The sequence below is a fragment of the Aplysia californica genome, unplaced genomic scaffold, assembly GCF_000002075.1.
Source record: "Aplysia californica isolate F4 #8 unplaced genomic scaffold, AplCal3.0 scaffold00358, whole genome shotgun sequence".
In the NCBI taxonomy this organism is placed as follows: Eukaryota; Metazoa; Mollusca; class Gastropoda; order Aplysiida; family Aplysiidae; genus Aplysia; species Aplysia californica.
The window spans coordinates 162,512-187,937 of record NW_004797628.1 but is presented as its reverse complement, the minus strand read 5'-3'; the positions used below and the strand labels follow the sequence as shown (position 1 = coordinate 187,937).

Here is a 25,426-nt window from a genome sequence, read left to right as displayed (position 1 = left end):
CTATCTATCTCTCTTACTCTCTCTCTCCCTTTTATTTAATTTTCTTAATTAGACGCGCACGCGTGCGCGCGCGCGCGCACACACACACACACACACACACACACACACACACACACACACACACACACACACACACACACAAGCGCCACAGCGCGAACATGTATTCTTGGGGTGTCAAAGAGCTTTGATATATTAGGAAATGATTTCTGGAAATCAGCAAATTATATTATTCCTTCTCCTATCGAATTAGTTGAAATAAGATTCAATAACACATCCTCTTCTAATTCATTGTGGTAACTGTGTTGTTTAAATTACAAACATTTCAAGAATGGAAATTGTGATTTCATGGGAGGAGGGGGGACCTTTCATCTAATCTAAGAGTAAGAGACAAAGACAAAAACAAGGCTTTGAACGCACTCTGTGCACGCACATTCATTGTCAATTTAATTATAGATCTATAGTTTAAAAAATATTAGAGAAACTTATAAATCGGACAAAAACTAAGAACGGGGATATTATGTCGGCTTTGATCGTATGAACTTGAATGAAGTGTATAATTATGCACATTGTTTTTTTCAGTGTGCTTTTATAAGACAGAATAATACATGTACATGTAACAGTCTCAGAGAAAATATGCATGAATTATACATAATTGGACATGCATTATACTTTTAATTTTGACTTACAGAAAAATAAGTCTGAATAGATCTAGATCTAGTCTAGTAATAATAATTTAATTATTTATTATTATCTTCTTTCTGAAATGAAATCTCTTTCGTCTGAAAAACTAGTATGGTCTCTGGCCTTCTCCTTTTCCGGTTCCCATTCAATCATTGTTTACATCGGACTGCTGCTGAAACTGCACTTTCGCATCATAATATTAGCTCAAAGCAGACGTTGTTTGTCATTTTCAGTTGCATATATGGTTTGTTTCCTGATGACAGGACTGAACTGGCTTCATGGCAGGGTTTCAAGTTGAAAAGGGTAAACAACGATCTATTGTATTGTAGTACGAAGTAGATCTAGAATCTATATCACTATATCTAGATCTAGATGATCTAGATTCTAGATCTAGAAATCTAGATCTAGATTCTAGACTCTAGATCTAGATCTAGATCTAGATATATAGATATCTAGATCTAGATATAGATATAGATATAGATTATATCCTATACTAGACTAGATCTAGATTAGATCTAAAATCTAGAATCTAGATCTAGATCTAGATCATCTAGATCTAGATCTAGATCTAGATTTAGATTTAGATAAAGGCCACCTCTATTCTCACCCGGGGTGAGAATAGTGCAGGCGGGTCTTGTGGCTATTCTCACCCGGTGCGCGTGTCAACAAATTTTGCGTTCACCCTAAACCACAGAATTCTACACTGTGATAAGAGAAAAATTGTAGAATTCTGTGCTGTGAACAAACGTTCCATTACAACTGTACTTGTGTCTTGTCTTGTACTAAAAGCGTACAATTTTGTCTGTGGGCAGGGGAGAGAGAGAGAGAGTGAGAGAGAGAACAAAACAAAATGGCGACCCACGTAGTTCGGCTCGATTCGAAAAGTTAAATAGCCGTAGCATCTTTGTAGACAACCAAATTAATTTACTTTTGTGTTTTAACATCATTTTTTAACTTTGTTTTGGTCAATTTGATCGTCCACACCGATAGACAGTATTCAGAAAGAGACAGAGAGAGAGAGAAGAGGGGAGGAGTAGATCTTGCGAGAAATTCCGGGCGGGTGAGAATAGCCACTTTCTTAGATAAATAGATTATATAGATATAGATTCTAGATATATCTTATCTAGATCTAGACTAGATTTAGGTCTAGAGTCTAGATCTAGACTCTAGATCTAGAGTCTAGTCATCTAGATCTCTCTATATCTATACTTGAAGATTCTAATGTAGATCTAGATTCTAGATATATATAGATCTAGATCTAGATTCCAGATCTAGATCTAGTGATTCTAGATCTAGATCTAGATCTAGATAGAATCTATATATATAGAATCAAGAATTAGCCTACACTGTGACTGTGGTGGTGACTGAGACTGTGGACTGCTGTTGTACTCTTCTTCTTCTATAGCTTAGAGTAAAATTACCGGTTCGGTCAAAATTAGGACGAAAACAGGCACGACGACTTTAAAGCTATATCTCCCATCTGCCTTGCCCTAGAGACAAACCGAAACCAGCTACAGGAAGCCCTATGATTGGATGACCCCAGGAATGACCTGTTTCAGCTTGGGAAGTGGCTATTCTCACCCGGGGTGAGAATAGAAATACGATCGACCTCTCACCCAGGGTGAGACTTGCCACCGTAGGCTATTCTCACCCGGTGTGAAACAAGACCTGTTTTTCCTAATTTCAAAATACTTTCTATCGATGTGGATGATCAAATGGATAAAGGCAAAGAAAAGATTACGTCATAGCACAAAAGTAAGCTAATTTTATCGACTACAAAGATGCTATGGGATGGCTATTTCACTTTTCGAATCGAGCCGAACTACGGGGGTCGCCATTTTGTTTTGCCCGGAAGTTCTCGCAAGATCTACTCTCCCCTTTTCTCTCTCTCTGTCTCTTTCTGAATACTGTCAATCGGTGTGGACGATCAAATTGACCAAAACAAAGTTTTAAAATGATGGTAAAACACAAAAGTAAATCAATTTGGTTGTCTGCAAAGATGCTACTGCTATTTAACTTTTCGAATCGAGCCGAACTACGCGGGTCGCCATTTTGTTTTGCCCGGAAGTTCTCGCGCTACTCCTCTCTCTTTCTCTCTCTCTCTCTCTCTCTCTCCACTGCCCACAGACAAAATTGTACGCTTTTAGTAGGCTAACAGTAGTAATGGAACGTTTGTTCACGGCACAGAATTCTACAATTTTTCTGTTATCACAGTGCAGAATTCTGTGGTTTAGGGTGAACGCAAAATCGGTTGGCCTAGATCTAGGCTATAACGGTGAACGAGCACCGGGTGAGAATAGCTAAAAGACTCGCCTGCACTATTCTCACCCGGGGTGAGAATAGAGGTGGCCTTCAGCTTGTTCTCATATTTGAGGCCCTTACTGGGTGCAAAAGTGACGCCCGATTTATACGTGTTCAGTCACAATTTTTTGGTTTTCTCATGGATTCGGGCAGTATTTTGACATTCGGTCATTTTCAATTATTATCACATTTGTTTCTTTGCAAGCTTAATAACATGATTTTTAATTTTTGTTATCAACACTTGGACACAATGATAGTTTGTCTAAAGTGGTATTCACCATTTATAGCTATTTTAATAAGTATGTATCTGACCCACTCTACTACGTGGTATCTGACTCTACTACACTGGCATCTGGCTCACTCAACTACACTGGTATCTGACTCTGCTACACTGATATCCGACTGTATTACTCACTGGTATCTGACTCTATTACACTGGTGTCTGGCTGAGTTAATATGCTGTATCTGATTCTACTATTATCTAAATTATGCACAAATTCTTTATTCTTTGTTATATAACCATTGGCTCTATATTATCTTTTGTGCCCAAAGGATGAGAAACTACGGATTTTATGTTACAATCCGGGCACCCCCCCTTTGGGCAAAACGGCGAGACTAAACGGCAATTTCTCTTTCATCCTTGACAGGGCCTCGTATGCAAATAACTCTCCAGCCTTCAGAGTTTACCAAAACGTAGAATCTAGGCCACAGGCTCCTTCATCCACAACCAATGTTAACTCTTCCGGGGAAAGAGCTTCACGCTGTTTTGCTCAGTTGATGAAGAAAAAGCTGTCTTAAGGACTCTTTTTAGCAAAATATTGCCGTAACTGTTGTTTCAACGAAAGTAAGGGAGGTTGTTTTAGGTTTGTGTGAAACTCTTTTGGGGCTAGATTTAAAAACAAAGTTTTAAACGATCTTTTTGTACTCCAGTGCCCGACAGCAACAAAAAAAACGTGCTGCCCGAACCGGTACAATTACTCTATATGTGACACTTAATAGACTCGGACCGAGCTTTTGCACCACCCTGATAGAGGAGTTAAAAAGTAATTCCGGGTTAGATAGGACCTTTTTTGGTGATCTTGTAGTTCCGTTCGTTATTAAAGTCCACGATCCATTTGTTTACATCCAGAGAAGAAATCCGGAAGTCTTGATGACCAAATAGGCTTAGCAACACAAAGAACTGGGATGCAACCTAACTGCACAACATCAAGTTATGGTAATATTCAGGGAGGCATGCCCCTCCCCCCCTCCCCCTTCCATGTTTTTGTTAGGTCAGTGGGGCAATCGGTGATCTTATACTTTAGCACATTGAATTCTTCAATTGAGGACTTCCGTAACGAGCGACCGCTATTAGATCTAGATGATCTAGATTAGCGTATACTCAATGGCTTCCAAAATCGTGATGGAAGACCGAAAACCACTGTTAAACCATCCGTTCATGACAAAATTACGGTAGTTTCCGCATTTAAAAAAAAAAATTTTTACTGCCCCTGCAGCCACTCAAAATGAAATGTGAAAACATCGAGCAAGTGTCAGACTATAAGTATTTGGGTGTTACAATAGACAACAAACTCAACTGGCGTGTCCACACTTCTCTCCTGCATAAAAAAGTGAACAAAAGACTATTTTTTCTAAGAAAGCTAAAGTATTTTTAAGTTGATAAAACATTGATGTCCATGTTCTACCATTCAACCATAGAAAGTATGATCAATTTTTGTATAACTGCATGGGCCGGGAACACAAGACAACAAGATAAAGAAAAATTAAATCGACTAATACGGAAAGCATGTAAAATTTCAACATCTTCATTCCCCTACTTGGATGAATTGTACATAACAGCTTGCACTAAGAAAATTAATTCCATCTTTTTAGACAACAAACATCCCTTGTTCCCTCAAATAAAAACATCACTCAGAAGTAAAAGACCCATGCCTCTGATCTGTAACAAAGAAAGATACAGAAGGTCATTTTTACCATCATCTATCAAAATGCTTACATCTTTAAACCATCTTGTTTAGTGTACTTACGACCTTAGAGCATGCATCAAAATAACATTACGATTTTATTATTGTTTATATTGCTGCTCATTTATATTATGCATGTGATTGTAAGCCTACTTGTGTGTGCATGTGTGTGCACGTGTGTACGTGTGTGTGTTTGTGTGTGTGCGTGTGTGTGTGTGTGTGCGTGCGTGTGTGTGTGTGTGTGTGTGTACTCGTGGTGGAACACCAAACCAATGTGCCAGGATCTGGACAATAAAGATGTATCTTATCTATCTTATCTTATTTTTAGGCCCAGTTCAAAGTTTTCGAGGTCTGAGTCGGGGATTAGAATCTAGAGTAGACTTTGGGAATGTAACGTGTAAGATCACCGGGCAAGCCCCCGTGAAACCTCCCTACTCTTGACCCTTGGGGCCCAAACCAGCGAATAATAATCAATAATAGGAGGGGGGACTGCTGAAGAAGTTCTTTGCTTGAATTTTGATTTTCTGGCTTTAGTGTTTCCTTCCAGTCTGACACTTAGTTCACTCCTCCACGATTACCTGGCAATTCAGGGTCTCAGCTTTGGACTTTAACGAACGAAACTACAAAATCACCGCTTTTTTTACCCAGCAGTCTTCTGAAAAATATTTGGAAGAAATCGGAATGAAGCAAAAACGCAAAATAAAAAAACTTGACTGAAAATAGGAACTGCACTTTTTTGGCTGAGTGAACAATCTTGTTTTATGACAAGGGTGGACCTTCCAGTTACCGTGTACATAGATACTGAGACTGCGTGCACGGTTACCGTGTAGGCCTGCCTAGAGGCTTCTTTTAACCGAAGTGACTAGATTTCTCCGAATGCTCGTGAAAATAAAGTTGACCTCTATTTCTCCAAACGATTTCCGTTCTCAAGATTTTTTTGTTTTTTTGAGACTACAGTCAAACCTGTGTAAGACGGCCACCCATTGTCTAGGAGAAAAGTGGCCGTATAAGACAGGTGGCCGTCTTAGGCAGGACTGATCAAGACGAAGAAAACAAACCATTTCCATCATTCTGAGCCTGTCCCAATTGAAAGTGGCCGCATCGTTATTGATTTGTTGTTGTTGATTTTGTATTTTGTTTGTAATTTTTATTTTGTCGCTGATTTTGCACAAGGGTGACAATAAAACGAAATGTATCAGACGAGGAAGACCGTGTGCCATGTTGAAACAAACACATTGGTCGCAACCACTAGGCGAACGAGCGACACATCTGTCGCAAGTTCATGTTGTTACTTTGTTACAGTTACAGACAGGGTAAACAGTGACCACTCATCTCACTTACGATATGTGTATGAGTTCTGGGCAGGGCTTATGGGGTATGAGGGATCACACGCTTACCTGACCAACAGCTGAAAACTGGTGCCTATTGGTCAACAATGAGAGGGGCCTACGCAACATGATTGGTTGGAGGGACTATCTAACAACAATGACAGGGGATTGAAATATGACGGCTCTCCCACAACGCCAGGGGCCAATGCACAATTTATGAAAAAACGTAATGGAGTCACTAAGGTGGCCATCTAAGACAGGCGTTATTGCTTTGTGTGATAGGGCTTGTGTGTTAAAATATGGTGGCCGCGGCCGCATTGGACAGGTGCCCGTTTTACACTGTTAAATTATATAGAAAAAACGCAAGGAGGGGAAGGGAAAGTGACCGTTTGTACAAGTGTCCGCCTTATAGAGGTGGCCGTCAGGGCAGGTTTTACTGTATTTCGGCATCATCTTTCATTCTGCTATTCTGCAAGGACTAGGTGGAAGCATTTTTTTAATCGAATTAAATTTCTAAAGCTATAGATTTTTAAATGTCTATTCGGATAATTCAATTGTGATTAGGGCAACGTTCCCGGAATATACTTCTTTTGAAAATGTCTTCGAATAAAAGGTACTGTGAGAAAACAATGTCGACTTTTGCAGTGACCTATTTTGCATTTAGTCACCCCTACAGCAAAAACTAAAATCCTTCATGTAAATTTTAAAAATCCCTTCGCGCCCCCTCCCATTCACACCTTATACACACACACACACGCACAGGCCACTCCATTTTCAAATAACCAACAAATCTCGAGAACGTAAACCGTTCGGAGAAATAGAGTTCAAGTTTATTTTCCCAAGCGTTCGGAGAAATAGAGCCGGCCTTTTTTTTTACAACACTCCAGTCTGGAGCGCCATTCAAAATTAAGTAGGCTTCCTTTACCTTTTAACTTTTTCAGCCTAACATTATATGAATTATATTTTTTTATATTTATCAATTGGATGGGAATAAAGTAAAGAGCTGTCTAGATGACTAAGATACCAATTATGTTTGAATCCAATCAAGTAGGCCTACCCAAGTCTTGGGCCAAGTGTTTTAGCCCTTGGGAGTACTCACTTGACTTGTTTTTCAGTAGGCATACTCTAGTACCTGCCTGAGTACTTGATCAATTTAAATGGCAAGAACATTCAACACTTGTTATTATAGCCTTACTACTACCTTTGGTTGGGACCTCAGAAGGGAACGCTTTGTTTTCTTTATTTTTATTTGTCCTGTCTAAGACAGAGACCGGTCTAATTATATAACCACTTTTCTCCTAGACAAAAGGATAGTTTTGACTGATCTTTCAATTGAATTTGGTTTGAGGAGGGGACGGTATTGTTAAAGACTAAGAACTTAAAAGCTCTAGAGAGTAGAGAGCCACTTTGTTTCTTATGATGAGACCATCTTATGGTACAATATTCATGGCTGTCTCCTTTGTTATTGCAGAAATTAAGGCAGCTGTTTCCAATTTGGAACCTGAAACAGTAAAGTCTTTAGAAAAATGTTTGCAAGAACTCACTTCCAGTGGAAGCCCTTCATTGGATCAGAAGATTGTTAAGAAGTTCAAGCAATTATGCAGGTGAGCTGTCAGGGGGTAAATTTAGATATTTATTTTTTCATCTTTATAATAGTAAAAATTATAAGTATGATAAATATGCAATGATTCATATTTCTTTTTATATAAATGAAGGGTGTCAAGTTCTTCCTCCTTGTGAACAAAGTTCATTTTTAAAAAAAAGTTGTCAAGATTGGATCTCATTACGGAATGCTAAAGGATGGGACTAGTTTAAGTATACATTTTTTAAGACATTTTTGAGCCAAGAAGACAATACAGTAATAATTAGCTGCACCCTTTAATTTTTCAATTGAATGTAGTATAGTTTTGTTACAGCTTAAAATATTGTTACAACAAGGCAACCTCAATTGATTTTTAAGTGTAATTTAGGTGTGACTGCATTCATGAAAAGGTTACATCCTATTCAGCTGTTTGTACCCTTTGATGAAGCTAGAGGTAAGAATATAATTGACCTCAACTTTTTTTTTTTTTTTCTCAGAAAGTCTGATGACTATGTTCGCTTTGCTTTTTTACTCATCATGAGACATCTGAAGAAAAAGCATTCTGAAGTACGACTGTCAGCATTTCAAGTGGCAGACGAATTGTTCAACAGATCTCATGCATTTCGAGAAATTCTAGTCACTCACCTTCAAGATTTTCTTGCTTTAACAGCTGGTAATACCAAAATGTTACTGCTAAGAATCTATAATAATTTTAAACTGTTATGGCATTTTTGCTTGTTGTTGGGGTTTTTTTTTTTATTGGAAGTTCTGTATTGATATTGAAATGTTGCTTAAAAAGGTGCATGTATATGAACAGTGCTGCTCTTTTTTTTAACACAAATTTTACTTTTTTTTTTATTTCATTCATTCCTTTAAATTCAGTTTTTAGAATGAACAATCTTGGAAGTATTCATTTGCTCGTTTGCTTTGGTAATCTTTTGCTCGCATAGTTTGAAAGAAATACAGAATTCCCTGCTTACTTTACATTTGATAGTGGCTGACATGGTGTTTATTATAATAATAAATATTATATATATATATATATATATATATATATATATATATATATATATATATATATATATATATATATATATATAATATATATATAATATATATATGTGTGTGTGTTTATATTATATAAAAAAAAATTTTTATTATGTATGTGTGTGTGTTTAATTATATCTATTTCCATGAATGTCAAAATTGTAGAGACAGAGGTGAAGCAGCCACTGCCCCCACCGAAGTCTGTTGCCAAGAAACTGAAGACTGACACTCTGCATGCTGTACAGAGATGGTATGATAAGTTTGGTCAAGGATATAGGAAGCTGGTCATTGGATATGACTACCTAAAAAACTGCAAAAATGTGAGTGGATTTTTGGAGGTAATGGGTTTGAAATATTTCATCAATTTGCCTTGATTATAACGCTACTTTTAAAAAATTTGGTTGAGAAAACTGCTCAATAAGTGCTTGCAGTTGCCCTTTTATCTTGGTTGGCCCATCTAATTCCACAGTAGTAGCAACAGCAAAATTTCTAAATTTGTTTGCTTTTAATTAAAACTTATTAAATTCCTCTTTCTGGTCTCTGAGGCTTTCTTTACTTCCCTCCTATGTTGTTCTCTCTCTCGTGCCCTTTTTAACTCCCAGTGGAGCACAGGCCATGTTTGTCTGTCTCTCCTCAAATGTTTGACCCTCTTGATCACTTGCACATCCTCCTCCCTAGTATCACAGTGCTGAAAATGTGTACTTACATTTTGTTGCTGTTGCTATTTGTCTCTCCTCAGATTGATTTCACTAACATTCAAGCCCAAAATCTTGCTGAACAGCAAAGGATTGAGGAGGAGGAGAGAAGAAAGAAAAAAATCATGGCAGATAAGCTGCGTAAAGTTGAACAGGAAATTTCAGGTTGGTCATCCTGTGATTTTCTTTGTTTTGGGAGGGGGGGGGGGGCTATTACTGGTTAAGAATCTAGTTTTAATAATGAATCAATGATATTTATGTGGCTTATGTTTATCTATGTTTAGAAGCAGGGGAATTTAAAGTTCAGCAGACAGCTGCTATCAAAATCAAAGGAAAGTACTGTCCATCTTCTCCCTTCTTATCATTTGAATCCCCTAAGATGTGACATGATTACTGGAATTCTAAAAGTTGTTATTGTTTATGTTAGTCCATATTAAATTAATAGTCTCTGTTGTCAATCTTGTGGTTTGTCACACTGAAAGGGCAAATTTTGGACAATTGTATGCGGGTGATCACATAAAGCAATTTTATTTGCTGTTTTTTTCTTAGCTCACCTTATCCAATTTGTGGTTGCATTGTGATTTATTTTCATGTGTGGGAAACTGTGATTTTGTAGTTGTAAACATTAAGAGCATGAAGTGTGGTTGAGATATGTAACACTGTGGATCTGAACTATATTAAATGCAAATGACATATTGGACCCAAAATACATTTAGACTGCTTAGTGCAAGAGTCTTCCTTACACCATTTTGAAAAGTGACAAATGATGGAGTCTTGTACTGAGTGGTTGATATATGTATGTAAAAAATTGAACTAGAATAATAATCTCATAGTAGGTTAATGTCATTTGTATTTTGGAATTTCTATAGCGTAACAGAAAAGAGCATGTATATTATATTTCTTTCTTCCTCAGAGACCAAGTCAGAAATAGATGACTGTGCAAAGGAAGCAGAAAGTTGTTTAGAACTTTTGTTACCTAAGCCAGACGATCTTTTTTTCTTTGATCCTGATGATGCTGTCACCTCACCTAATTTAACTTCATCGAAACTTGCTGAACCAAGGAATGGAACTGATTCTCTGGCCCACTCTAGTCATGAATCAAAACTATCATCAGATGCAAGCTTGTGTGGTAAATATGATGTGAACTCTAAGGTGTTGTCAGTTTCCGGTGAGCCTGGCTATCCCTCGGACAAAGGGGAAGACAATGACTGTGTGGAGAAAATGGAAGCCTCCATGGCAGCTTCATTATGTGAGGGAGATGATGAAGAAAATTGTGCTGACCAGCCAGAAGGAAGCGATGAGGAAGATGATGGTTATGATGATGATGAAGAGACTCTCCAAGCCCATGGTCTGTCTCGACCTGGTATGAGTCTGACCGTCGAGGTCCCAGCTTTTGGTCATGTGTCAGTGAAAGAGACAGAAGACAATATGGACATTGTGCGCTCTCTGAAGGATGCCAGCAAACAGATCAACTCCGTTTTCCTACCCAGAGTGACAAAGTGGCTAGAGGTAGGTTACACTTTATTACTGAAATGTCAGTATAGGATAAGACTGAAAGAGAAACGGGCATCTGAAGCGTAGCAGTTAGATGCTTCACCATCACGTGCAGAAGACTTGAGTTTGATTCCCATGTATGGAGAATTTTTATGTCCGTCTTTCTGCTTGGATGTTGTATCCTAGTGGTTAGGCTACCGGACTCTTAATCGTGAGGTTGCGGGTTCGGGGGTCTGACATTGTGTCCTTGGGAAAGGCACTTTTTCCTCACTTCACACAGGTGGGAATGGGTACCCAGCTATATACAGTGAAATATCTTATCAGATGTTACTGTTTTAGTACCTATATGGCAGCTTGCTCTGTATGCTTCCCAGGAAGTTGAGGTTGTTTCTGAATGCTCTCAAGTCTGCTGGGGTAGTATAGATTGTGAAGCGCATAGAGCTTGCTATTGAGCCGGGATTTGTGCTATAAAAATGCTATCTATTATAATTATCCCTCTTAGCCAGGGTCGTCTCTGACAGTGAAGAGACAGGCAGGCTCGAAGCTCACCTCCTGAATGATATGAATTGTGTTGATAGGGGTGTAACTACACTTTTCAAAACTTGGATAGAGAGAAAGAACAATAAAAAATGTACTCCTGTTGATTTTGGGACACAAAAGGGATATTTAAGACTGCCTGAATGCTCACCCTATAAAGGCAAGCTCAATTCATACACTAGCTTTCATCGTAGGTGCGTGTTTTTATTACAAATATGGGCCACTGTGATAAAAGGACTGCCAGGACGGACTTGATTCCCTATTATAGCCAAATCCTGTTATAGGCAGGGATCGGTTTCAGGAAGATGTTTGTTTTTTTCCTTAAAACTATGATATAACAAGGCCTTAATCGGCACACTGTGAGATTTTTTTCCATAATAGCATGATTTGGCATGAAATTTGACCTTCCCTGCTTGTTATCCCTAGATTCTCGGGAAGAATGGTGGCAAGCATGAGGACATCAAGGCCTTAATTGATTTGAAAGTTCATCTCCAGCACATCAAAGAAAAATGTGTTGAGATGAAGCTCATCTCAATGGAAAAGCCAGCTGCAAAGAATAATGATTCAGGTTTGTATATATTGCTGCATTTGTTTGTTTGTCCAATTTGAAGGGTAGTGAGTTAGCACAGATTGATCACATTGTGAGAAAAGGAAACAAGAAAAGAAATAAAAGTATCAGATTAATATTCAAATACGGGAGTAGGGCTTGCGAGTAATACCATCTTACGGTCATCGAATAGAAATTTGTTTGTAAGCTGAATAGGTTTTATTTGTCATGTGAAAGTATGTTAAGTGATTTAAAAAAGTGTTGATATGAAATGTTGATTGGTTTTATTGGGGATTTTTTAGCTTAAGTCTAGAGAGAATAAAGTGCCAATAGTATTATGTATAGCTAGAGATTCAAAAGTATTGTGCATTCTTTTCTGGTTGAAGTTTGAGACTTGTGTGTGTCTTGTGGGCTTTATTGCCTGAGATTTGAACATTTTTCCACTAAAGGTGAGTTGTAGATATATATTCTTGTTTGTGTCATACATAATAGACATAAGGGCCTTGGACATCTGGCTCTCCCTAGCAAAACTGAAGACAGGGGTAGACTCAGAGCTACTTACTTAAGGATCTTTAACAGATGGGTGATGAGAAAAGATCTGGATAATATAGCATTTTTTAGGGCATCCGAGCATAGGATTGAATGGCGAACTATGATCACAGATGTTTGATGCAGTTTTTGTCATTTGATGATGATGATGTTTTATCATGATTGCTTAGCAGATTGAACTAATATTTGCCTGTTTCTATCCCCTCAGATGATGAGGAATTCGAGGATGTTCCAGAGAAGGAAGGATTTGAACCTCATATTCCGCAACATATGCGTCATGAGTATGGTAAGACAACCATCACTGTCTCTATAACTCTACTCTTTTCTTATCTCAAAGATTTGCAATTGTGTTTTAAAAGAATGCTGCTTTTTTTTCTTCTTTTTTTTTTGGTTGCTTTTTTTTTCTTTTAATTTTACCAAATTCAATACTACATGTAGTTTTCACCAGTGCAACATTACATATTCTAGAAAGGGACTGCTCTTTATATAACTGCTATATTTATTACAGCTGTTCAGTTATATTAAATTCAATAAAGTTTTTCATTACAAGTAAATGCCTTCCTGTGTATAATAATAATAATAATAATGATGATAACAATGATAATGACAATATTATTAATATAATATTAATGATAATGATAACAATAATACCTATATAGTATTATGTCTGAAGATGTGTTTGAGCTAGTTTGTATTTTAATAGTAAGAGGAACGACTGTAGAACAATTTTACTGTGACTTGGGAATAATGGGAGACTCTTGCAGGACTCACTGATACCCCTGAGTCAAGGGAAAAGCCTGGCACCTCACAAAATGGTTCATCGTCCTCATTGCCTAGTGTATCGAGGAGTGACAGTTCATGGAGCCTCAAAGAGAGAGAACTCGTCTCAGACCTAGCAGACCCGACGTCACGAGCAGCGGCTTTGGCTCGTCTTGGTTTAAAGAAGTAAGTCCTTGTACTTTGGTCCTTAACTTTATAACCCCGAGTGGACGATGGGAACGTCCAGTGAAACTCACCCTGTCGTCGAGTGGACAGTCCTAACATCTGGTCAGATCGCAGAGCGCATGAAGTATTACTGCTAATACAATCTCTTACGAAACCAGATAGATTTATTTTGACTCGCAAGTGTAAGATAAATGTATTACCTCTCCCTCTTTCACTTTGACAGTTTTAACCATTTTATGAATATTTTGCATGTATCCTCCATTACGTGTTTCCTGAGATCTGGAAAATATTCCATCTTAATGTGGAAAATAGTTCCGGGGTTTAAAGAGTTAATGATTGGTCAATAAGAACTTCTGTTTTACTCATTCAGTTTTAGTTTATTAAGAAATTCACAGCATTTGCTGCACAATTGGGTCATATAAGTGCTGATGATTAGAAGTGTTACAAAATAGTAACTGACAAAAGATAAGGATAATAAATGTTTGATAGGAAAGAAGGAGGAAACTACACCAGAGCTACTGCCAACCACTCACTTACTCATTTATTTGGCTGTTTGTATGTTGGGTCTTAGATGGGTTTGCTTCTCCTTTTCTCTTTTCCCCTTTTATGATTGTGGTCATGAGATATCAGGTGCTGGTGTAATATTATCATAGTGTTGATATTGCTCTGTAGATCATTTCAAGAATGTCATTCTTTCTATGCATGCATAATAATTTTCAAAAGCAATAGTCACTAATTTGTTTTGGGAGTATTCCATTTGTTTCATGTCATTTCATTCAGTAGGAATTTTGTTTTGTAACTTAAACAAAAAACATGTCCATTTAGAGCTCTGTTTTATTAATGTTAGCATATATTGCCGTTGTACATGTGACACTTGAGAAGGGGAAATCGAAGCAGTATTTCACTTTTGATTTGCACTGAGAATGGTGTGACAGTATCAGTAGCAAAATAGGCCTACTTCTTGGTTACTTTATGAAGTTACAAAGCATTGCAGACAGTCAGCATACTAATTAGATACTGTGTTTTGTACATAATTAGAAAGCTTCCTCAATTATTAATTGCTGACTACAGTGACTGTCAAAGGTATCTAAAAAGAGACATGTTTATCTTACCTATTAAATATTATCTGTCATTAAGAGTAAGTTTGCTTTGAAGTGAATTGGCTTGGTGACGTTGATATTTCCCTAGCTTATCTCAAGAAGCAGAAGTCAACGATACTGTACACATGCGCTTTCCTTTTATCATCATCATCAACCTTTCTCACCCCATACAGGAGTATAGGCCACCAACAAGAACTCTTCATGTACTTCTGTACTTTGCTATTCCTGTCCCTTTTGGTGGAAATTCTAAGTCCCACCTCCTAGTGCTTTTAGTCCTTCCTGTCTTTCTCTCTCCCTGTGGATTCCATCTTATCATCTTCATTACTGCCCTTTTCATTCTGCCTCAAGGTAGAGGCCATTAACAAACACTTTCCAAGACTTGTATTGTATTCGTCATCAAAGGTTAACCCTTTCTCTCGAGGTTGGATTCCACATCTACTTGAATGTAAGTCTCTCCAAATCATGTGCAACCTGGAGAAGAGTCTCAAAGAATTATGTACAAAAAAGTAGGAAGAGATTTTAAGACTCTTATTACTTTACTTTGTACTTTTTTCTCAGTTTGGAATCTGACCCTGAGGCAGGCACATCCTCAGGATCTTCTCAGCCAATCAATGATAGCGAAGAGAAGAAAGGACCAGCACCTGTGGTCCAGTTTGGAGATGATTTGGCTCACTGGGAAAACCCAGACAAGATGGAGGCCCCTTCTATAGTTAAGTAGGTGGAATTCTGGTTTATTCCACAAAGAATAAGCTTAAAGTTGTCTTAATCTTTTACTTGAGAAAGTGTTCTTTAATTTTCAGATCTAGTTACAGAATTTACTCAAAGGTTTGGATTCCATATAACTTGATGAACTACCTTCGAAACTGTGTAGACGTTCACCCAGAGTCAGAGAAAAAAAAGTGGGCCTATGAGACAGGTGTCCGTATTAGACAGGTGGCCATCTTACGCAGTGTCCTTATAGTATAGTGTAAAAAATAAGCAATTAAGGAAATCGGAAGTGGCTGTGTATACACATGACCTATAGAGTAGGTTTGATTGTATAAGATTTTAATCTTTTTCTTTTTATCTGATAATTGCCTGAAATTGGTAGTGTTAAAACTCCAAATGCATCTGTTGTCTTTTAGTTTATTTTGAAAGTAGCGGTAATTTTTTTTTTCACTCTACATTAGGTAAGGACAGGTAGACTTTTATAACAAAGACAAGGAATTTACTCAGCTTATAGATCTCGATCCATTGAGTAACTAGTTCTGGGTCTGTACAAAGATATGGCAAACTGGAACAGAGAGATGTGAAAAGTGGATCTGGAATGGCACCTGGAGGAAACTGGTTTATGCCTGATGCTTTCTGTGAGATTTGTGGATGAGTCATGTTGTCATTAGCTATGGTAAGTTAGAGGTGGTCAGTGAAGTTGAAAAATATTATATCGCCAAATTTCTTCAGTTTAACTCATTCGCTACGTATTATTTTCGGCTTGTGGACGAATTTTTTTTCGCGAGAGCGAGAGAGATGATGACTAGTGGGTCTAGAAAAGGTCTTTGGGGCCACAAATTCAAATAAATATCAACGTATTATATACCAATATTTTCAGTATGGTTTGTAGAATACATCTGCAATGTTTATTTATGTATTTTTCAACTTTGGTTCCTGTAAGAGACGATTACGCAACACAGTTTTGATTGGATGCGGATAAAATTTGAAAATAAAAAATCTATAATCTTTGATGAAACTCAAAAAATATGTTTGCACCTAGTCAAATGATACATCAAAATAACCATAAATGAATATAGAACTGGAAAATATTGAAAAGTTAGCAGTTATTTACCTACATTCCATAATATTTGTACATTTAGAACATAACATCCGATATTGAAAAAAATTAAAAATTTGTATAATCTTGAAAAAACGATCACAAACAGAAAAAACCCGCTCGTATCTTATATGGAATTATTCAGAATTGCATTTGGAATAAACTTATACATGTCTTGAGTGGCACTTTTGTGTAATTTCATCAAAAAGTAGTGATTTTGGGGAGGAAAAAATATTTTGAATATTTAGATCTTGATCTAGATCTAGCACTCAAAAATATTGATTTCTCAATAACATAACATTGACAATATGAGTCCAATAGTATCAATATTATAAAAAAGAGTCCTACACTTCTTTAGAGGGCAAAATAATGATAGATTTTGTTGTGTAAAATTACAAAAAACTGGTGTCCGGGCTATAATTTTGGCATCGCGATAAAATAAAGTCGAATAAACTACGAAATCGCGTTTCAAAACTGAATCTAAATTCCCGATGTTCAGTGGAAATGCTCGACCCAGAAGTCAACATTATATTATGACCTTTATTTTAACATGGATATGTGGATTGGAATAGAATCTAAGCTAAAAATGAAGATCGGTTCTCGCGCCGCCGTGGACGGCTTAGCATACTGACGGCACTTTAGCCGCGCCGACCCCCACGGCTCGGCGTAGCGAATGAGTTAAAAGGATTTTCAGTTCAGAGAGGTTGCTTAAATAGACAGAAAAAAAAACAGATTTTATTTTCTTTCGGTTTCCTGCAGTTTTCGAATCAACCGTGTTCTATTTAAGCAGACTCCACTTAGTTTTTATAGAAGCAGTGGTGGTCTCAAATTCCCTCTTTTTACACATTTTGAAACTTACAGGAATTTATTTGTAGTTAAGGCTTGGCACTTTTTGTTTTGTTATTTTTCTCTCAACTCTTTGTTCTTGTTTATATTATTGCAGATTTGACTCCTTACATCGGTTTTGGACGGCCAAGGAACCGGAACACGACAAGCCCTCTGATGTAAGACCTGTGTCTATCATTTGTATCTTTGTAGTGCTATGTATGTGTATAAAATACCAACTGTTTGTAACCTTTACCCTCCCTGCTTTTGTTTTATGGCTTTCTCTTTTGTTGTTTTTAAGGAAGGAGGAGGCTATGATAACTTTTGAGCGATGACTGTGGTGTAGCGATTGGGTGCTTCGCTGTCACACGCAGGAGACTCAAGTCTGATTCCTGACTGGGGAGAAAATAATTTTTATTGAATAGATTGGTCTTTCTGATGTGATGTATCCCTCTCAGCCCAGTTTGGCCTTCACAGGCAGGGTCAAAAGCCCACCTCCTAGAACTAGATGATCTAAATTGTGTTGATGGGGACTTTAAAAACATCCTGTTTGAGATATTTGTTGTTAGTGTAGTGGGTTGTTGAAATTGAATAATTTAATTCTTTTTTGGAAGGAGGGGAAGGGTGGAGAGAATGTGGAGGATAGGTTGTGCCATTGTTTGCTATTATTTTATTTGAGTTTTAATTTCCTTTTTTCTTTTCTGTAAAGGTGACTTTTTGTACTTACTTAAGTGGCAGAATGGCATACTACCCTGAAAAGACATCGCTTTTTGAAGATAGAATATTCCTGTGGCCCAAGGAAAGCCAAAAAGTTCAGTCGTTATCATAATATCTTCTTTTTTTGTACCTATATAATACCTTGAGGCCCTCAGACCCTTTTTTGTGGGGGTTGGTTTGGGGGTTTTTTGTTTCAGATTTATGGGTTTCCTTATTTTTTTAAATTTACTTTAATATACCTTTTTTTTAGTTAGCGTTTTATGGCACTTGCAACACAATTAGGTCATATAAGTGCTGGAGATTAAAGGTGTTATTAGAGTTAGAGAGTTACAAACACAAAAAAAGATGGGGGAGAGATAAGGGCAAAAGATAGATGTTTGATAGGAAAGAAGGAGCAAACCACACCAGGGTACCTGCCAACTACCAACTTATTATACCTTATTTAGAGAAGCAAAAGTATTCAATTTAAAAATTCTTCATCGGGGTCGGATATCTTGACTCAGTGTTAGAAAAGTGTTGTGTAATAGTATGGTCGTAATAACAGTGTATGATTTTCACCCAGCATGACATCGCTGCAGTGCGGAACAGATCCTTCACCTATGTGGGCAAGTTTGAGCCGGTCAAGTGGAAATGTCGAGCACCGATGCCGAGTGGAAAACTGTGTGAAAGGATGGACAGAGTAAAGGTGTGTATAACGTTTTCCTTGCCAGCATGTGCTGTATCTGTACAACTTAATAATAATAATAATAATATATAACATTTATATAGTCCATTTCCAAAAAAAAGTAACTCAATGCGCTTTACATTGGAATACCCATTTTCAAAACCCCTCTATACACTGTTTCTGAAATGTGATGTATGATGGGGTCTTACACGGAGCAGTTGATGTGTAACAATGTATACAGCCAAGCACATGCGTAAAGCAAAATCAGTTGGACAGGAAAATCTTTTTGTTATGCATGAACTTTGGTATGTACATATTTTAAATACTAAGAATATACATGTACAAGTATAAGAATAAGAATAAATTCAGGGCAGTAAAATCTGTTTGCTATGAGTGTGTTTTGCTATGTTCATGCTAGAATGTATATATATATATCATGACCTTGCCTTGGAGCCTGTGCTTACTGCTTATTGTCCTAAACTGTAAAGGAGTCCGTAATTGCTACACTGTCAAATGAACAGTCTTGATCAGTTTCATTGCTGAGATTTTGTCTTGTTTCTTCCTACTGGAATCCGCTCTAGGGATAGAAATATAAAACCCTTTACTTACGGCCTTGGACTTGATTCTGTTTTAAGTTGCGGAAGAAACTATTATATTTTAGTTTAGTAGTTTTCGGAAGAGTTTTACAGCACTTGCAACACAATCAAGTCATATGTGCCGAAAATAGAAGTGTTAATAGACAGTATCTTACAAATTAAAGTAGGAGAGATAAGTATGATCTATATAATATGTTTAATTGGAAAGAAGGAGCAAACCATAGCTGAGCACCTGCCAATCACCCACTAATAATTGTAGGCCTATTGATGTGATGTTGATTACACAGGCTGAAGAAAAGGCAAGTGGGATAACGTTGGAAAGGATTTGTGATAAAGGGCATTATATCCAAATAGGGAAAACATATAGCAAGAGCTAATTGTTTAATTTATGATCTGTACACTTTTAGAGAAAAAGGTGAATCGAAGCAGTATTAAATCATTGGTTACAACACATTTCAGGCCCAAATATTTTACTACTAACTGTAAAGATTAAGGATCTTGCTAGTGTTATAAAGGGGAAAAAATAGCAAAAGTTTAGATATTGGTAATGATCAATTTGGTCACAAAGTTTTTAATCTTATTCTTGAGCCCTGTCTAATAAACGTCATAGTTCTCAGCCTTCTTGTGTGAATTCTAACATGATGAGCTTGTCACTCCCCTCACAACGGACGGTCGGAGGGCATCACTGGAGGTCCTACCTCTTTTCTTTTCCTTCACTCTTTTAGTTTTTGTCCATTCGTCTCGCTTCTTCCCAGCACTTAATGACTTAATATGTTAAACTTCTTTTTACTCAAACTCAAACTTTTCCCAGTGTCCATTCCATGGGAAAATAATTGCACGAGATGAGCAAGGAAATCCAGCAATGGAAAACAGGCCTTCAACTTCAACATCTGGACAAGAAAAGGTGGCTATGACACCTGCAACGGAGTCGCAGACCGGTGAGTCTTTGGAAACAATTCCCTTTTTAATATAGGTGTTTTAAAACCTGAATCAACACAATTTATTTCATAAGCCTCTGACTCTACTTATCAGGGCCAACCTGGGCTGAGAAGGTTACAACATCCCATCCGAAAGACCGAGATCCTCGATTAAAATATCTCCCCTCTCTAGAATTGAACTCGGGTCTTCTGCAGGAAACAACAAGTACCTAACTTCTACACCACAGACATTGGCGAGTCTTTTGATGATTTGTGTAATGAGAGACTACGGCCTGTAATTTGTTGAAGTCCAAGCTTATTGGCTGTTTTTCTGATGTGCACCTGTCGCACATTTTGTTACAGGCCTGTAATTTGTAACTGAGGAGTGTGCATTTTTTTTTATCAAAGAGTTAAGAGCTTTGATTCGCATGACATTGAAAATTGCAATGAAAATCAATCATAAGCACAAAAAAAAGGGTTGTTTTGCTCTCAGTAGTTTTGACAGAGAATTCATGTTTAGCAATAATTTTCGACTTCTAAAGTGTATGCAAATATTCGCATGACATACTTTAAAACCTCCTACGAAAAAATGTCAAGAGAGAGAATTATTTTGTTTGTTTGTTGTTTTATTTTAATTTCATCCTCAATATAATACCAGTATCTAGGCAGTGGTCATTTTTTTTTTTGTTAGCTACTGTAAACACAGTCTATAAGTAAGCAATGTACATGTTGTTGGGGGGGGGGGGGGGGGGGTGTTGCATGTTTGTTTTTGTTGTGGGGGTTTTTTTCATATATTTTTTTTTTTCTTGGTGGGGAAAAAACGTGCAAATATTGTAGATATAATAATACATACATAATATATATATATATGTATGTATGTATATATATATATGATATTGATATACAAGCAATGTTTTTATAACACCACAGCTGATGACTCAGAACTCCCTGCGTGGAAAGACCCACAGTTGCAGAGAGAAATTGAAGCAGCCACAGGACATGACCTGGGCTCTGCCCGTTCTCAGAAGCTTCTAGATAAAGCTAAAGCAAAGGGCAAAGGGAAAGGCAAGGGTAAAGGTCGAAAGAAGTCGCAGTTGACAAACATACATGCCAGTAAAAACACTACCAGGAGACGCTTGGAGAACAAGGTTTTTAACAAGTATGTACTCTATGATACTCTATCATTTTTCAACATATCTTTCCTCTGTACTTACTGCAACTAACAGTGTCTGGCATACCCTTGATTATGATTGGAGTTATTGTACCTCTAACATGTACGCTCGTATGTGTCTTAACACGATGGAATCAAGTGCTGGTCAATTTTTAAGCATGTGATGTCATTGGAATAATCAGAAAGCTTGTTTATTTCCCTTGCTTTTGATGAAAAAAAAAAATACCCACCTATCTCAAATAGAAATTGAGATATTAGTAATTGATGGAGTCGGGGGTCATCTGGTGTCCAAACTAAAATTAGCGAGAAAATAGCTGCCAAAGTTTGGTGACTTCTAAAGCTTGGGTGTCCTTGGAAACTGCAAATTTTCATGTATCTGTGCCCTATGATCAAGATTTTTCAGTAAAATCTACCGTGAAATGTGTTTTTAAATGAACATAAAAATCCTTGAAAAAAATCAGATTAAAATTTCCCAGTGGGCAGAAAAATGCTGATTTCTTCGACTTCTTCAACGTCATCCTTTTGATAGGCACCTGATTCCACCATGATGCCACAAATACGCACATAGCAGCTATAAGTTGTGTGCATGGCAAACAAAACAAAGATTGTTTCAATTTCTGTTTAGAAAATTTTGAATTGAGTATATAGAAAGTCAGACAGGTTTGTTTGAAAGCATTCTCCAAAGTCAGTCTGTATTCTCATCTCTTTTTCTGAAGGAAACATAAATGTGTTGGAAATTCTTTTGGATCCTGTGTAAGTTGAATTGCAGTCTAAATGGTTCACTCTCTCAACTTGCAGTACTGTTTTGTCTATCTTTTGTCATTTACAGTGAAGACTATCCAAGACAGCCACCCATTGCCGAGGAGCAAAATGCCCATCTAGGACAGGCGGCCGTCTTACATTGTGTCATTATTATGGGTTTTTTTAAATACGCAAAAGAGTAAATGAAAAATAGCCATTTCGTACAGATGATTGTCTTATGCAATGTACAGATTGCTGTGAGAGCAGGTTTGACTCTATCTGACAGCTCTTCTGTTCTTTTATTTTTCCAGATCTTCACTCAAGCGAGTCTGTTCCAACCTGGACAGAGCCGACTACAAACGAGTGAGGGACAAGTTTGGGAGCCAGTTCAACTACAGTCTCAAATGATGTGCCGGGCCAAGTTTTGTAATGGGTTTGAAAAACCATTTGCACGACAGTTGAGGTTTCAGGAAGGTGCTAAAGGCATTTGGAGATGGAATGGACAGGATTTGACCTTTGACTGGGCTTAGTTTGACCTCAACAGAGCCAAGTTTTGACTGGATCATCAGACATTTGTCCTGTCACCTGTTGAATCCAGATAATTAGCCAAGAATAGTATCCACATAAAGAAAACTATGTAGGCCTACTGCTATTTCTGACTAAAGCTCAAAAATTAAAAAAGAGTCTTAAAATCTCTGCCTTTGATTCGTAGGGAAGGAAAAACTATGGACCACTGTATCTGATGATGATAGAAACAGAGTCAGATGAATAGGTTTGACTAAGATTTTGTAATGGCTTGTTGTCTGTTCAGCTGTTTTCAAAATCTGTTCTCTTTGACCTTCATCTCGATTCATGGACTATGAATTTATGTCAGTGGCTGATCAGATATCTGTACCAAGCATGGGTTGGCTCAGTGATAACGTCTCAATCCCTGACTGTCTCTCAAAGAGATAATCGTTCCCTGCTGGTATTTCAGAGCATATTAATTATGACACATTGCTAAGAAAGTAGAACCAATGGAGTGTTTAATTTCTTTTATCTTTTCTTTTTCTGATTCTTCCCCCTTATTTGCAGATATCGAAACCTAGAGTCACTATTCAATTTCCTCTTAATATTGTGCAATCTGAAATTTATACACATATGTTCTATTATATTAATCATTCTGTTCACTGTGCTGAGTTGCTGAATGTATATATTTCTTAATGGATTATATTTCATGCCTGGTTCATTTATCGATGCTATATGCTTGATTTTGATTGAATAACTTGGTGGCTTTTTTTAGTCTATCACTCAGCTTCTGTCATTTGCTTTAGCTTCCAGTCATTTAGCCTGGTGCCATGCATTAAGTTTTTTATCAATATTGGCTGTTATTCACTTTGATTGCTGTGGGCATTATTGTATTAATGGATTTACTGGCCTTAGACTTTTGTAGTTTATGTTGTCAAGTGAAGAAAGACAGATTCATTCTTCTGTAGTCATGTGAACTTTCATGAAATAAGCTTTTTAGGTACAGTATGTGCAAGTTATTTATTTCTCTCATCATAGTTGCGACTATCAGGATTTTAATTCGTTACCCATCTATTCCGTCAATTTAAGAAATAACCGACTCTTAGTGACTTAAAAATACAATATTTCGGTAGACCAAGAAATGAACTTTCAGTGTGTCTTTGTTTGGTTGAGATCGCTTCATGAGCTGAATTTTTATGTATTTCCTAACCTCCCTTGGTTTTCCCCCAAGTTTCAACTTCATCACACCCTACATTTCATCATATTTACTTTGGTAATTCAAACAGGTACGAATTGTAGGCCAATTTCGACCATTCAAAGACTCAGAGAATAAAGAACTACTGTACTTTAGCTGTATAGCCTCGTTTTTAGTCAATTCTGATTGGACAGTATTCCTAGACCTCATAGAAATGCATACCACGACAGTGTCGCATGTTCGACGATTAAAACTGTGTGCAACGCCGCTCTAGGTGCGAACCGATAGACTCTATGTAGCGCTACTCTAGTTATTAAATGTTCAAATTTTGTGGCAGTCGTGGGGTTAATGACCTATTCAAACTCGAACGGAAATTTGCAATCTGGTGTAAATGATATGCTGTACAAGAGGATAGTGTATTTTGTTGTGCCTTTCAGCAAGTCAACTTTATTAATTTATACTTATGTAGATGTATTTATTTTATACATTACTGCTTTTATTTTTATCTCATCATCTAATTCTCTGAATATGTTTTCAATGGATTGGTAATAAATCATATTTGTAGTCAGATGCCAGCAACACTCTGTAACTTACGTTTTATTCTATTTATTTTTTTCTCCCCACAAACTGTGACTGTGATAATCTAAAAGGAACGGCTCACATTAATCTTAAGTGTCATAATGAAATGGTTTGATTTTGAGGAGAAAATAATGTTTCCTGGTGAGACTTTTTGTATACACGTCATATGGCATATATATCTGTTATAAGTTGACAAAATGCCTTTTTTCATTTTGGCGCCAAAAATGTGTCTTTGCTAAATCGAAAGCCTGATTAGTTACCCTATTTGTGTGAAAAAATTAAAGTGTAACTGTGACTAGTTTTTTAATAAATTAGAATTCTTATTTCGGAAGCACTCTATTTTTCAATGGTAACCCTGACAAAAAACGTTTTTTCTCGAAACTGCTGTGAATAAAAATAAGCGTTTTGTCAGTTTGCGGCAGATACATGTATGTCATTTCTCCATTGAAATGCTGTTCTTCTGTTTACTTCTTTACTACTCACAAATTGTTTGTGTCTCAGTCTTATCATATTTAGTACCATATTGGCAGCAAAGTTGTTCAGTGTGTATTCACGATGCATTACTTTTTTTCTTGAAAATGATTTACACCTGAATTAATTTATGATTTTAATGAAATTGCAAAATTTGACTTCATGTACCAATGGGCTGACAAACTTTGTGTCACAATGGGTACCGTATTGGTCGCCTGATTAAAATAAACAAATTATACATTTTTACAACTCGATTATGTGTTATTTGTGTCAGTTTTAGAGACTGTAAATACTACTGGGCGTCACTAAAAAATAACAACAAAATAACAATAGAACTCTCTGTTTCTAAAAATAGCAAATTCTTAAGCCACAATCGTTTGAAGTGATCTAGCGGTTGTGGCATGTTAAATAATAGACATTAGTAATGACTGCTACAACCTCTCTCTCTCTCTCTCTCTCTCTCTCT

General features: G+C 37.0%; 1 protein-coding gene across 1 annotated transcript; it reads left to right on the top strand.

Moving 5' to 3' along the window:
- Window positions 1-825: 825 nt before the first annotated feature.
- On the top strand, window positions 826-23,162 carry LOC101846665 (UV-stimulated scaffold protein A). The gene is made up of 15 exons (XM_005103084.3): window positions 826-984; window positions 7,746-7,878; window positions 8,354-8,529; window positions 9,069-9,223; window positions 9,643-9,763; window positions 10,512-11,107; window positions 12,056-12,197; window positions 12,934-13,011; window positions 13,490-13,670; window positions 15,329-15,484; window positions 17,521-17,581; window positions 18,682-18,804; window positions 20,191-20,317; window positions 21,227-21,455; window positions 22,520-23,162. Exons 1-15 carry the CDS (start codon window positions 960-962, stop codon window positions 22,614-22,616), a joined length of 2,400 nt encoding a protein of 799 aa, XP_005103141.1. The 5' UTR covers window positions 826-959; the 3' UTR covers window positions 22,617-23,162.
- The last annotated feature ends 2,264 nt before the right edge of the window (window positions 23,163-25,426 follow it).